Below are 13998 nucleotides of genomic sequence, written 5' to 3' on the forward strand. Positions count from 1 at the left end.
CACGACACCCCCCGCTCATCCCCGCCGTCCCGGAGGATGGTGGTGGTGGTGGCGGGGGGGGGGGGGGGGATGGCGGGGCCGGGCCGGGGCGGGCCGGGGCGGGCCGGGGGCGGTCGGATGGCGGTCCCATAAAAGCTCGGTGCCACCGGCAGCTCCGGGAGCGGCGGCGGGATGCGGGCGGCGGTGCCGGTGTCGGTGATGTGCTGGCTGGGGGCTGCGCTGCTGGCGGCGGGGCGCAGCCTGCCCCGGCTCCGCCTGCCCTACCGCGGTGAGACGGGCCGGGGGCACCTGCTGCGGGGGGGAGTGCGTGGGTGGGGGGGTGGGTGAGTGGGCGGGGGGGGTGCCTGCCCACATAGGGGTGTCCTCAGCTCCCCAGAGTCCGGGTGGGGGCTTGGGGACCCTCAGCCGTGGGCGCCAAAAGTGCGGGTTTCTGGTTGGTTTTTTTTTTGGGGGGGGGGGCACCTTGCGCTGGAGGCTGGGGTTTTGGTGGGTGGCTGCTCTGCACCCACTCCCCCCTCCTCTTTCCACGCGGGACGTGGGGGGGCCTCCGAGGAGGAGGAGGGGGAAGAGCCGGGTGCTGGGCGGCTGCCGGGGGAGCGGGGGGGATGCGCCGCCGGGCTCCGCGCCAGCCCCGCCGGTTCCCACGCGGGATCGTCTCCCACGTGGAGCGGGGGGAAACTGAGGCACGGCGCTGTTCGGGCACCGGCACGCTCTGGCATGTGGGTTGAGTGGGTGCTGCGATGCGTGGGTGCTCCCCCGGCGTGGGCATCCCCGTGGGTGCTCAGCATCCTGCCCGTGGCTGGGTGGGAGCCAGGCGGACCCCCAGCTGCCCGGCAGGTCCCCTGGGTGCCGCTCAGCCCGGGCATCCTCCGTGGCCCACCGAGCAGGGTGCCAGGGGTGCTGGGGTGCCAAGGGGGACCCTCGGGGTGCTGCGCTGGGAGTGCTTGCTTTTAATTAAAACTCTCCCTGTGATCCTGCTCTGGCTCGCTGCACCCCCAGCTCTGCCAGCTTAATCCAGGGGCTGCTTCCAGCCAAACTTGACAGAGGAGTCTGGAGCGCCCCAATCTTCTCCATCTTGCCTAAAAGCAATGAACCTGCTCTAAAAAAATTAAAATAAAATAAATTGCATAATACAATCTTACCAAAGCGGGGCAAGGCATGGGGCAGCCCAGCTCTTGGAGAGCCCTGGGAGCTGTGGAGCACGTCCCTGTGCTGGGGAAAAAAGCTGCCATCTGCCCTTGTGCTGCCCGGGTTGGGGGTCCCCTGGCCCTGGGCCGCAGGCTGGCTGCATCCCTGGCTCTGTCCTGGGACAGAGCGGGTGGCCCCAGGGGCTGCCTCCCTGTTGAAAGGGGGAAACTGAGGCACGCAGTGGCCCCACTTACCCTGGGAGGCAGCAGGCGCCTGGGATGGCTCCTGGCTCTGCCCTGTGGTGGGATCCCATGTCTTCAGGTTGGGCTTGGCAGCAGGGCTAGGAGGTTTAGGGGTCCCAGCAGAGCTTGGTTGTAGGGCTCGGGGTCTGGCTCGGCCTCTGATTCACTCCAGCGTGGTCTGGCCGTGCCGTGCTGTTTCCCAGGTGTGAGGGGCTCCCTGGGGCCGGGTGGGCTCCTCGGCCTCCCGTGGGGAGCGAGCAACCTTTTGAAGCTTTTTTTTCTTTTTAAGCTGATTATTCTGTTCCTATTCCAAATTGGAAACAGAAACTGAATTTCCCATGAAACAAATTCTGCCACCGCCTCCTCCCTGGGGGAAGAAAAAGAAAATGAAAATTTCAATTAAAACCATTAGAAGCCTCTGAAATGAAAACTGGGGTGAACTGAAGCTGCTTGCACTTAACTCTTTGGCCTGGGCTGTGCGTGGCTGGCGGCTCTGGCTGCGCGGCGACGTTTGAGGGGGTGATAGGGGAAGGTGTCGTGCTGTGAGTGCAGGGGTGGCCGTGTCCCCAGCTCTCCCTCTCACTTCAAGCTACTCTTTTCTTTTTGCTTCGACTTCCAGCAGTGGCTTGTATAAGAGGGAGAAGAGCAGTTGGCTGCTGTGTACATCAGGAGCATTGCAGCACAGCCCGGTGCCCTCCAAGCTCTCTGCAGCCCCCCCTGAGGAACCCCCCCACTTGGGGGTGGCTCCTATGGGACCCCCTCCCTGGGGGTAAAGGGGTCCCAGGGATGGATAGGGCATGGCAGGGTGCTGCTCCCTGGGGAGATGAAGCCGGGGGTGGGGGGGGAAAGGGAAGGCGCCCGGAGCTGGTGTAACCCGAGGCGCAGGAGGAATTTGCCAGGGCTGGGGGAGAAGGGGAAGCCTTGCCTGAAACAATAAAAGGAGCCCGACGACTTTGCCAATGTTATTCTGAGCTGGGAAAATATTATTGCTGGGCAAGAATAGAAGGAGACGACAGCGTTTTCCTGGGCTGAGCCCGGCGATACAGGAGGACCTGAGATGTTGGGAGGGCACAGGGAGGAGGGTACCCCCGGGGAGATGGGGCTGGAGGGGCCCTTAGTGCCTGGTGCCAGCTCTGCCTGCAGGCACAGGGTTCTTCTCAGTGAGTGTGGAGCTGCTGGGGCTGTATCCCTCCATGCCGCCAACATCGCCAGTTAGGGCACTGGGACTGCCCTTGAGTGACTTGGTGGGGATGGGAGACATGTGTGATGGGGTGGAGGTGGCTGTGTCCCCCTCCCCCGGGGATGGAGCTCATCTCCCTTGCAGGGACATCCCAGAAGAGGCATTTCCCACTAGGATGGGGGCATTGCGCCGCTGGCCACCCCCTCCTTGGAGGTAACAATTGTCCCCCCACCAAGAGCAGGGCTTGGTACCCCAGTGTCGTGGGCTGCTGGCAGCTGAGACTGTCCCAGTGCCACCTCCCCTCTCATGGGGACATGTGTGGGGGATGCTCTGGCTGGGGGTTTCCCTGGGGTCAGCAGCGGCGGCTGGCAGCCTTCCTTGGTGGAGGGTGTCTGGGGACATGGCTGTGCTGATCATCAATGGTGCTTTGTCCTCCTCTTCCTCCACCCGGCGGTCACAGTGGCCTGGCCTGGGGTCGGGGCGGTTGCTGGGACAGGGTTTCAGAGCCCAGTGAAGCTGAGCTAATTCCCTCTTGCCCTCTCCCTCTGCGGCAGCTGGGTGGGCGCCACTGTGCCAGGGTTTTTGGCTTACTGACCCCGAAAGTTATTTCCCACCAGGAACTAGTCACGCCACTGCCCCCATGGCGCCGTCACCACGAGGGTCGCCTCGGCATCCCATGGGATTCAGGCTTGGACTTGCTTTGGGAGCCTGGACTGTCAGACCCTGTTGCTTTGGGATGTGATGGCCACCCCAGGGACACAGTGTCCCCATGCCAGTGCCTCTCCCCAAGTGTGGTCCCCATGCCGTGGCAGGGAGGAAGCCTCCCCAACAGCGAGGTCTGGTGGCGGTCGCAGCGGGCTTTGTGTGCCGGTTTCCGCATGGCACTGGCTGGGTGCCGGCTATTGTGTCCCCAGCTGGCACCCGGGGTGGGGGCAGGACCCGCTTTCTGCCCACCCTCACCACCCTCCTGGGCTCGGCACAAGCCCAGCCTGGGGCTGATGGCACAGCACAGCCTTTGCCAGGCTCTCGTGCACCCCGACTCGTTGTGGTAAGAGTCCGGGGCGGTTCAGCCGAACCTTGCTGGGGGCAAACTTGCATGGGACCCTGCTGGCTCTGCAGCTTTGTGTTTGGCTGGGAGGGAGAGCAGCACCCCGGGCAGGGTAAGGCTGGGATGCCCGCACCTCTGGGAAGGGATGGAGATAGATGCTGCTGCCCGCAGCAGCTCGGAGCAGCTCTTCTGCTGGCCCCAGGACGGCTCTGCAATACTCAGAAGCAGCAGTTTGGAGGGATCCTCCCACCTCTGTGCCCATCGCAGTCCTCCAGTCACCCCCTTGAAAAAGCCAGGACCCCTTGGTGCCGCCACCAGGGTGGGGGGTCTGAGCATCCTTTCACATTTCCCAAGCAGGTGTGAAGGGTGTTCAGGGGGCTGCAAGCCCGCACGGCACCTGCGGTTGTGTTGCCCCTCTCCATTTTTCATTGCCGCGATGCCCCTTTGCCGCAGCACCCTCTGACAACTGGGGCCCCAGGTGGGGGGGCTCCTGGGGGTGTGAGAGGGCACTTAGCTGTGGGACGTTATCCATCGCTTTTCCCTCCTGTCCTCGTGTTGGGTGACAGCTTGAGGCCCCAGGGCTGTGCTGTCCCAGTAGGGTGGGTTGTGAGCTGGGTGGGCTGGAGACCCCAGTGTGCGCAGCAAATGGAGGGATGTGGCTGGGGGCCACCGGGGAGCAGGACATCCCCCAGGCTTGAGGTGAGCACTTGTGCCGGTGGCTGGGAGGGCACCTTTGAAGTGAGCAGTGATTACAGGTCTTCGGGGCCAGGATGGCTCCTTCTGATGCTTCCCTCCCTCCCTGGCAGAGCTTTTGGGCACCAACCGCTCCGTCCTTTTCTTCGGCCACCAAGGCTTCCTGGGCTTCCGCTCCCTGTACCTGGATGAGTACCGCGACCGGCTCTTCATCGGGGGGAAGGATGTGCTCTACTCCCTGCTCCTGGACGGGGCTGGCGCAGACACCAAGGAGGTGAGCTGGGTCCTGCTGAGCACCCGGGGGTCTCCGTCCCCACCCTGGCCCCTGTGCACTCCTTGCCCCTCTGGGCGGACGGTGCCCAACCGAGCCAGGTGAAGTCACCCTGAAATAAGACCTGCCATGGGGATGTCCCCATCTCAAGCACCCTGAAATGCATCCAAAAACTTGTACTGCCTGGCAAAGGTGGGCTGGCCGTGCTGGCTGGAGGGCAATTAGCTGGCAATTAGTCATGATTGGCAGCCTAGGAGACCAGTGGTGCAGTCCACCAGTGATTCCTGGGTGCCTAGTAGGGTCTCACACCCCACTCTTCTAAAAAGCTGCCATCGGGAGAGCAAGTGCTCCCCATCCCCATCTGGGCATCCCCTTCATGGACCAAATATACTGCTGAATGCCTGTAGAGACAAGGAGCTAAAAGTATCCATCGTTGCAACGAGCTGTGCCAGGGCTCGGCTGGCAAAGCCCCCAGACCTCTCCAAGCCTCTTGGTGGGAGAGGTGACGGACTAGAGCGATGAAGCTGAGCGGTGATTCCCCTCCTCCTTCATCCTCTCTTCTTCAAATTCTTGGTTGTTAAACATGGTTCTGGGCCATTTCTAGCAGAAGAAAGCAGAGAAGGAAATTAAGTGCCCCTTGGCTTGCTGGGTCACCGCGATGGGGTCAAGGGCTTGTGTACCCAAGCTGCCCTTAGTCCGAGAGCTGCCAAGGGCTGGGGGGGACTCGGGCTCCATCGCTCCCTGCTGTCCCCCAGCACCCTTTCCCCAGGCCACCCACAAGTCCACCCCCTTCCAGTCCGGCTCCAGCCATCCCAGCGTGACCGCTCAAGCCCAGCCTGGCTGTGGGCTGTGACCGCCGGGGTGCATCTCCTCAGGAGGAAGGGTCCTTCCCTGGGTTGCAGGGTGGGAGGCCTGGGCTGGGTGGGCTCTGTCAGTCCCTCTCTCTGTCCCTCTCTCCATCCCCATGCCATCGGCAGCCTGGGGATGTGTATTTGCAAAGCTGGATCCCTGCTGTCCCCCTCCCTGCTCCAACAGGTCCTTTATGTTTTCAGATCTACTGGCCGCCCCTCCCTGGGCAGACGGAGGAGTGTTTTCGGAAGGGGAAGGACCCAGGGGTGAGTCTCACCCATGCATGCTCTGCCCTGAGCTGGGGGGGTCCCCTTGTGCCCCTGTGCCAGCCAGCTCTCCCCGCGCTGGGGCTGTGCTGTGTCACCCCCCCGGGGATGGCCTCATGGGGCTCGCAGGCCAGTTAATGCTGGGGCAGAGCAAGGGACCATCCTGGTGCATGAGGGAAACTGAGGCAGGGAGTGGGTGACCAAGTCTGGCTATGTGAGACACTTGCTCCGGGCTCTGGAAATCCTGTCTCTGGGGGCTCTGCTCAGCCCCACGGCCGCAGGGCAGTGGGCAGTGTGCCCCAAAGGTGGCTGCACCGAGTGGGCAGGGACAGCCAGGCTCCAAGACCTGAGCTCAGAGGAACCAAAAGCCCCGTGCTGTGCTCCAGACCCCAGCGACATGGTCTGGCCCACCCTGGCCATCCCTGAGGGTGGGAAATCTGTAACTTGCTCAGGTTCAGCGACCTCACTCCCCAAACCTCACCCCTCTTTGCATCCCCCCTGCCCCAATATGAAACAGGACTGTGGCAGGGAGAAAGTCCCCGAGGCTCCCCTGGCCCAGACGAATTGCTCCCAGGAGTCCCCATCCTGCTCTGTGTGTTTATTTTACAAGCTCTCACCGACAGATGCAAGCCGGGGCAGGCTCAATTTTTTATTTTTCTTGAACATATATTTTTTTTTTTAACTTGCTATTTTAGAGGCTCTTTGCAAAGGGAAAATAAACAGCGGGGAGGCTGGGAACCCCTGGGGCAGCTCGGTGGCGGTGTTCCCAGCAGATGAGGGGCCTCGTGTCCCGCCGTGGCGGGGGGGGGGTGATGGGGGGCAGGCAGGGCTGGAGCTGGCTGGGGGGAGCTGCCGAGCTAACGGTGGTGATGCCTGAGTGGGAGAAGGATGGGAGCCCTTTTCCAGTGGGAACTGCCAGGAGACACAGCGCAAGGTCAGAGGCGGCAGGTCTGCGTCCCCAAGGGCATCACTGCTACTGGTCCCCAGTAGAAGGGGACAATCCCAGACAGTAGCGATGGGGGCTGTCCTGGATACAGCCGAGGATGCCCGTGGGTATCCGTCTCCGTCTCCCGCGTTTCCTCCTTTTGTTTCATCGTCTGCGCAAGCAGGAACACGACAGGGAAGGACGTCCCTGCATCTGGTCACGTCCTGGGCGCCAGGAAGACGAGGGTCCCCAGGGGTTTGGGGCTGGGTGTAGGAGCTGCAACTGGGAGCTTGCTGGGCAGGTGACCTTGCTTCCCCAGCCAGCGTGGGCTGTGTGATGGGGTGAGCACATGGGTGCCCATGGGCAGGAGGTGCCCAGGTGCTGGCTGGATCACGTGTGGTTCTCCTGGGGATGCTCTCAGTGGCAGGAGGACCAGTAAAAAGCCCCATTCTTTTGCAAAGGGCTGAGGTCCACCCAGATGAATTCTGTGCAAGCCCTGTCAGTGGGTGTAAACTGCCGTCTCACACCCCTGGCACTGGGCTAAAGGCAGAGAGCCTGGGTGCAGCCCAGGGAGCCAGGGCTGGGGCTCACCCATCGTTGCAGAGCCCCAGGCAGAGGCAGGGAGCTGTGGGTGGGCAAAGCACCGAGCCCCCCATGACCCTTCCCCTCCCCTGCTGTCCCCTCAGACTGACTGCGCCAACTACATCCGTGTGCTGCACCCCTACAACCGAACACATTTGCTGGCCTGCGGGACGGGTGCCTTCCACCCTGTCTGCGCCTTCGTCTACGTGGGGCACCGCGGCGAGGTAGGGCAGCAGCACGGTGGGGTGCCCATCCCGAGCATCCCCGGTGGGATACCGCTGGGAGGTAGATCCCCATCATCTGCCTCCCTCCTGGGGGGCTTCAGGACTGTGTGGGGATGCTGGCTGTGGTGTTTGCCCCACGCTGAATACTTGGCGGGGGGGTCAGGAATCAGCTCCCTGTTGCCCCTTTGCCCTTTCGCTATTGCCTCCCCAGCTCCCCCACCCTTCTGGCCTGGCATCGCCTTTCCAGACGTGTCCCCTGGGGCTGGTGTCCTGCCAGGGGCTGCAGCGTGGGTGGCGTTTCCTCCTCTCCCTGCTTGCTGCTCATAAATCAGGTTGGCCGGGGTGGAAAGGCAGGGCCCCCTGTTGCCTCCTCGCAGCCTGGCGCCGTGCAGGCAGCAGGAGCCCTGCCCATACCCCAATGCCTCCGGTCAGGCTGATGGACAAGTGGTGGGGCCGGCGGGTCCCTTCAGTCGCTGCATATTCTCATAGGATTAGACTTGTCTCAAAAAGCATGGATCCCGCTTCCAGACGGTCCCTTTGGGAGCGCTGGGGCTGCGGATGCGTGTGGCGAGGCGTCTGCGAGCTGGGCAGGGACCAGCGCCAGCCCCTGTATGCCCAGGCACAGCCCCCCTGCCAGGGCATGGCTGGAGGCTCACCTGCCTGCTCCCTGCCTGCTCCCCCTCGCCCAGCACACCTTCAGCCTGGATCCCACCAGCGTGGAGACCGGCCGGGGCAGGTGCCCGCACGAGCCCAGCCGCGCCTTCGCCAGCACTGTCATCGGTGGGTTGTTTTCCTTGGGAACTGAGAGCCTTTGGTGTGCCGGGACCGGGGACGGTCCCCGTGCCAGCTGGGGCTGGGTCTCAGCCCCGCGGTGGGGTGTTTTTGCCAGGCGGGGAGCTGTACACCGGCCTCACCGCAGATTTCTTGGGCCGTGATCCCGGCATCTTCCGCAGCATGGGGACCCGCTCTGCTTTGCGCACCGAAGTGGACCAGCGCTTACTCAACGGTAACAGCTCACCTCTGCCCCTCCATCCCCCCCGGATGGGCTAATGCTGGGGACCATGAGCCTTGCGGTGGCTGGGGCATCTGCTGGCCATGGTGAGGCATCCCTCATGTCAGGTACGAGCAGGGAAAGGTACCGGGGCAGCAGAGTCTGGGGGTTGTCCTGGCTGGCATCCAGCCCCAGTGTGGTGTGGGGGTCCGGAGGCAGTGGCTGTGCCCTCTTGCCACACCTGACATGGCCAACTTTTGCTCGTAGATCCCAAATTTGTGGCAGCCCACTTGATCCCGGACAACGATGACCGGGACAATGACAAAGCCTATTTCTTCTTCACGGAGAAGGTGATGGAGGCAGACAGCAAGGAGCACACCATTGTCAGCCGGGTGGCGCGGGTCTGTGTGGTAAGTTGCTGGTGGGGACTGCAGGGGACAGGGATGCACCAAGTCACAGCAGTGGCTCTGATGCTCTCTGTCCTTGCAGAACGATGCTGGTGGCCAGAGGGTGCTGGTGAACAAGTGGAGTACCTTCAACAAAGCCCGGTTGGTGTGCTCTGTCCCTGGCCCCGGTGGCATCGACACCCATTTTGATGAGCTGGGTAAGGGATGCATGGAGCTGGGGACCTCACCAGGTCTGGTCCCTTAGTCGGTGGCTTCAGGAAGCCCCTGGGCTTCCAGGAGAAACCCCATGGTTTCATCCCCAGAGGATGTCTTCTTGCTGAGGACAAAGGATGGGAAGAGCCCGGAGATCTACGCTCTCTTCAGCACCATCAGGTGGGTGGTCCAGCTCCAGCCTCTGCAGATATCCAGCTGCAGCCACCCATGACCTGCCCAGCCACCATCCCCACATGGCTGCTGGCTGGTCCTCAACCTCTGCCAGCTCTGCCCCGGTCCATACAGAGATGTTGGTTCTCCCATGCCCCCCACCAATGCCGCTGGCACTGAGCATGGCCCTGCTCATGCCATTCACCGTCCCCTTTCAGCCATGTCTTCCAGGGCTCCGCTGTCTGTGTGTACCGCATGGCCGACATCCGGGAGGTCTTCAATGGGCCCTTCGCCCACCGGGAGACCCCCCACCACCAGTGGGGTGCCTACGAGGGCAGGGTGCCCTACCCACGGCCAGGCGTGGTGAGCAACTCCCTGGAGCTCTGGGTCCCCAGTGCTCCTCCAATTGCTCTTCGAGGAGGCAGGGGGGCAATCCCCCATCTTCTCACCTGCCGGGATGGGCTTCCTACGGGATCCACCCCGGGACAGCTGGGGACCAAGGTCTGGCAAAGGGGTGGAGAAGATGCATCCCAAATGGGAAGGCGGGGAGGGACCCAAACAAGTTCTGCGGGTGATGGAGGGGGAAGGAGGGATGGGTGCCAGGGTGGTCAGCCTGAGCTGGTCCCTTCTTGTCCCCACAGTGTCCCAGTAAGACCACCAACCAGCCCCGGCAGCAGTATGGCACCACCAAGGACTTCCCTGACGAGGTGCTGCACTTTGCCCGCGCTCACCCCCTCATGTACAAGCCCGTGTACCCCCGGCACCGCCGGCCCCTCCTAGTGAAGACCAACCTGCCCCACCGCCTGCGCCAGCTCGTGGTGGACCGGGTGGAGGCCGAGGATGGGCAGCATGACGTCCTCTTCCTCGGGACGGGTGAGCGGCAGGAGCGGTGTGCAGGAAGGAACCCTGGCGCTGGCGCTACCAGTGGGCACGCCGATAGGGTGTGCAATGGCAGGGTGCTCACACCTCCATCCTCCTCCTCCTCCTCCCCACAGACGCAGGCTCAGTGCTGAAGGTGGTGGTCCTGCAGAAGACAAGCTTGGCCACGACCGAGGAAGTCGTCCTGGAGGAGCTGCAGGTTTTTAAGGTGCTCTTTGCTGTCCTGCTTGCAAGGGAGGGGGGCAGTGGGGTGGGCTTAGGTTGGGGACACACGTAGGGATGGAGGCTCAGGGCTGTCACAGTGTTGTTGGGCACTGGGAAGTCTCAGGGCTGTGAGGGCAGTGGGTGGCTGGGGGTGTCCCCCCCAACGCCCCCCCAAAGCCCTGGCGGCTCTGAATGAGCCAGGGTCTCCACGGTGAGGTTTTCACCACCCTCGTGTCTGCTCTCCTCCTCTGCAGGCACCTGTACCCATCACCCAGATGGAGATCTCTGTCAAGCGGGTGAGTACGGACACGGCTCGGCCACGGGGCTGGGGACAGGGCAGGTGACCAGGAGGGACTCAGCTGTTGTCACCAGCCTCTCAAAGCCTGCATGCTGCTTGCCCCGGGGGGGGGTCCCTGGGCGCCATGCCCGCAGGGGCTGCCAGCGTCACCATCTCTGTGCCGTTTCCCCAGCAAATGCTCTACGTGGGTTCCAGCCTGGGGGTGGCCCAGGTACGGCTGCACCAGTGCGAGACCTACGGCACGGCTTGTGCTGAATGCTGCCTGGCCAGGGATCCCTACTGTGCCTGGGACGGCACCGCCTGCACCCGCTACCAGCCCTCTGGCAAGCGCCGCTATCGCCGCCAGAACGTCCGCCACAGCAACCCTGTGCACCAGTGTCTGGACCAGAACCTGACTGGTGAGGGACTGGGGGGGGCCCACAGGGCTGAGGGACTCATCCAAGTGCCCCAAGACTTCCCGGCATCCACAGCCCTTGGCGGGCAGAGGGGCTTGTGGCCATCCCAGGTGGGCTGGGGTACCCTCATCTCCTTGTCCTGTAGACCGAGGGGTGCCCCAAGAGAAGGTGGGTGCTGCTGGGGCTGGGGTCTGTCTCCAGGGAGAGGGAGAGAAGGGGACTGAAGCTACATGGTGGCCCAGGGAGGCTGACACCCAGGCATGTGGAAGCCTGGCTCTGCCTTCCCTGTGAGCCTGTCTGTCTTTGCCCCAGTGGATGATTTTGAGACCGTTGAGGAGAAGGTGCTTTATGGGGCAGAGGACAACAGCACCTTCCTGGAGTGTGTGCCCCGGTCCCCGCAGGCCAGTGTGCAGTGGTTCGTCCAGAGACCCCCCGATGAGCAGCGGGACGAGGTGAGGCTCTCCCTGCACCTTCCTTGCTCCCCTTGTGAGGACACAGGAGGGATGTGGGGCCAGACCCAGACCCCCCCCAACCTCCCGGTGGCTGACAGGTGAAGACAGATGAGCGGATCCTGCAGACGGAGCAAGGGCTGCTCTTCCGCAAGCTTCACCGCCACGATGCCGGCGTCTACTACTGCAAAACATTGGAGCACGGCTTCACCCAGACGGTGGCCAAGACGGCCTTGGAGGTGATTGCCAGTGAGCAGCTGGCACACACCTTGCCCTGGGAGCGGGGGGATGAGTCCCCACGCCTGCCTTGCCTCGAGCCCCGGATGGTGCCTCAGGCTCCCAAAACTTGGTTCAAGGATATCATGCACCTCATCAGCTCCCAAAACCTGCGGCGAGTGGAGGAGTACTGCGCCCGCCTCTGGTGTGGCAGCCGCCCCCACCACCGCAAGAGCAAGCTGGCCCAGGCCAAGCACGCACTGGCCGGCGTGGACGTGGGCAAGAAGGGACGGACGGCCAAACCCCATGGTGAAAGGAACCGCGTGCCCCGGCAAGCGGCAGCTACTTAGAGAGGGCAGGATAATGGACGTGGGGTGGCTGTGGGCAAGGACCAGCTCCCCATGCTGCTGGCAGCCCTGGGGACCTCCTGCCCTGGCGGGTGGCTTGCAGCGGCACCAGCTCGGTCCCCACCGGCCGTGGTGATGGGATGCCAGGCCCAGCTCCTGGGCAGGTCCCTGTCACCCTCGGTGGCTGCAGGGCCACCTCCAAAATGGGCGGTGTGGTGGGACGCATTGGCCCCCCCTTACTCTTGCTGGGAGCTGCGGCAGGTGCGAGGCCACGGTCACTGGGGCGGGTTGGGGCTCGGCACGTGCGGTGCCACCGCTGTGCCATCACCCCAGGGAGCTTGCTGGCTGGCTTTCTCCACAAATAAAGGGGCCGAGCGCGGCGCCGCGGGGAGCGGCTGACAGCTCCAGGCTCTTTCCATGCCAGCACAGGGCCTGGGGAAGATGACGCCTGCACTCATGGAGTGGGGGGAAAACTGAGCATCACCCCAAAAAGCCTCTGTGTCCAGGATGAGCCCTGTCATCCACTGCGCCTGGGGAGCCAGAGCCGGGCCATGCCACCCAGGGCATACCCTGGGGGACAGGGCTCCTTCTGACCTTCCCTGTGGCGCCAGGACACACTCAGCAGTGCCAGCCTGTGTCTGGGTGCAGCTCCCCCCTTTCCCTCCATCCCCACCCCAGCCACTGACCGTTTTAGGGCTGGGCAGGGTCGGGGAGGAAAGTAAACAGCTGTGGGCAGGTTAGACCCGTTCCTGGGTAAATACAGGAGAGGCACCTATGCCACCGCCATCACTGTGCCCAGGCGAGAGTGGGGACATGCAGAAGAAGGTGGCCCCAGCACAGTTTTAGGGGGCTGCACCCCAGGCCAGGTGTGTTTCTGGTGGTGGGTGGCCCAAGGCTGGTTTGGGGGGGCTGGTGGATCTAAACCAGCACCCAGGGCCTCCCCCAAATGCAGGGGTTTGGGGGGGTAGGTGCATGGAGAGCACCCCCAGGCTGGCAGCACCATCCCAGGCTGCCGGCAAGGTGCTTGCTTGCTTTTCTCGCACAACATGAGCTCACTCGCCTCACCCGGGTCAGCCTGGGGTGATAAAGATCTCCCCCTTCCTGAGGCAGGGCAGCCCCACACAATGGTGTGAACTGCGGCCCTGCAGGGTCGGGCATTGTTCCGAGGCAGAGGAACGGGAAAGAAAAATAATAATAATAATAATTAAACCCCCTAAATAGCTCATGCAAAGCCAGGTGATGATATCATCACTCCTCCCTCTGTGTGTGTGTGTGTGTTTGTGCTGCAGCCGCGGTGCCTTTGATGGGAGCAAAGTCCCCCGGCAGCACTGCCCTGTCCCACGGCGTGCCTGTGGAGATGATCTGTGGGTCCCGACCCTCTTCTCCAGCTGCCTGTCCCACCTCTCCTGCAAACTCAGGGTGCCTGCATGGGGTGTCTCCTGCGACGGGAGAGCTGCGGTGGGGCTGGCAGGCTGGGACACATCCTGCAGGGAGGGGAGCAGAGCCCATAGCACTGATTTACAGGCCAGACTGGAGCCAAGCACATGGGTTTGGTTAATTGCAGGACTGGGGGGCACAGGAGAACGATAAGCAGCAAGTAGAGACAAGGAGGGACATAGCTGTAAAGCCAGACATAAGAGACAGAAGTCTGATTCCTCAGGGCCTGGATTTAACGGCTCTGAAGTGCTTGCAATGAGCCATGCTGCTGAAACGTCTGCGCCCTGTTGCCTCTGAGCAACCCCCTGTGCTCAGCAGAGCAGAGGCTGGGCTGCCCATCCCTGGGGAGGCAGCGAGAGGGGGTCGTGGGGCCTCTGCTGCGTGCAGGTCCTAGCCCTGAGGTGAGCTGTGGCAGAGGCTGGACGTGACACCGGGGCCAGCAACGTTTCAAACCGAGTGGGAACAAAGACCAGAAGAAACCAGTCCCTGAAAGGGTCTCCCCCTCCTGGTAAATCTCCGTAAGTCTCTGCAGTGGTTGAGGCTGGCCCTCCTGAGTAGGTTTACATCGGTAAGGCTGGAGTAGAAGGGCTTTTGTCAGGGGCTC

At 63.0% G+C, this 13998-nt stretch overlaps 1 protein-coding gene across 1 annotated transcript; it reads left to right on the top strand.

Moving 5' to 3' along the window:
* Positions 1–110: 110 nt before the first annotated feature.
* SEMA3G (semaphorin 3G) lies at positions 111–13188 on the top strand. Its single transcript, XM_069812385.1, has 16 exons — positions 111–268; positions 4405–4565; positions 5615–5677; positions 7289–7408; positions 8098–8188; positions 8298–8414; positions 8667–8809; positions 8889–9003; positions 9109–9178; positions 9388–9532; positions 9811–10042; positions 10165–10256; positions 10507–10548; positions 10723–10948; positions 11258–11397; positions 11496–13188. Exons 1-16 carry the CDS (start codon positions 172–174, stop codon positions 11958–11960), a joined length of 2319 nt encoding a protein of 772 aa, XP_069668486.1. The 5' UTR covers positions 111–171; the 3' UTR covers positions 11961–13188.
* Positions 13189–13998: the final 810 nt, after the last annotated feature.

This window comes from Haliaeetus albicilla, chromosome 24 (genome assembly GCF_947461875.1).
Source record: "Haliaeetus albicilla chromosome 24, bHalAlb1.1, whole genome shotgun sequence".
Classification (NCBI taxonomy): Eukaryota; Metazoa; Chordata; class Aves; order Accipitriformes; family Accipitridae; genus Haliaeetus; species Haliaeetus albicilla.

Coding starts and splice junctions, on each gene's coding strand:
- SEMA3G (XM_069812385.1), top strand. CDS start 172: ATGCGGGCGGCGGTGCCGGTGTCGGTGATGTGCTGGCTGGGGGCTGCG. Junction 9,533..9,810: donor CCTACCCACGGCCAGGCGTG/GTGAGCAACTCC, acceptor TTGTCCCCACAG/TGTCCCAGTAAGACCACCAA. Junction 10,949..11,257: donor TCTGGACCAGAACCTGACTG/GTGAGGGACTGG, acceptor TCTTTGCCCCAG/TGGATGATTTTGAGACCGTT.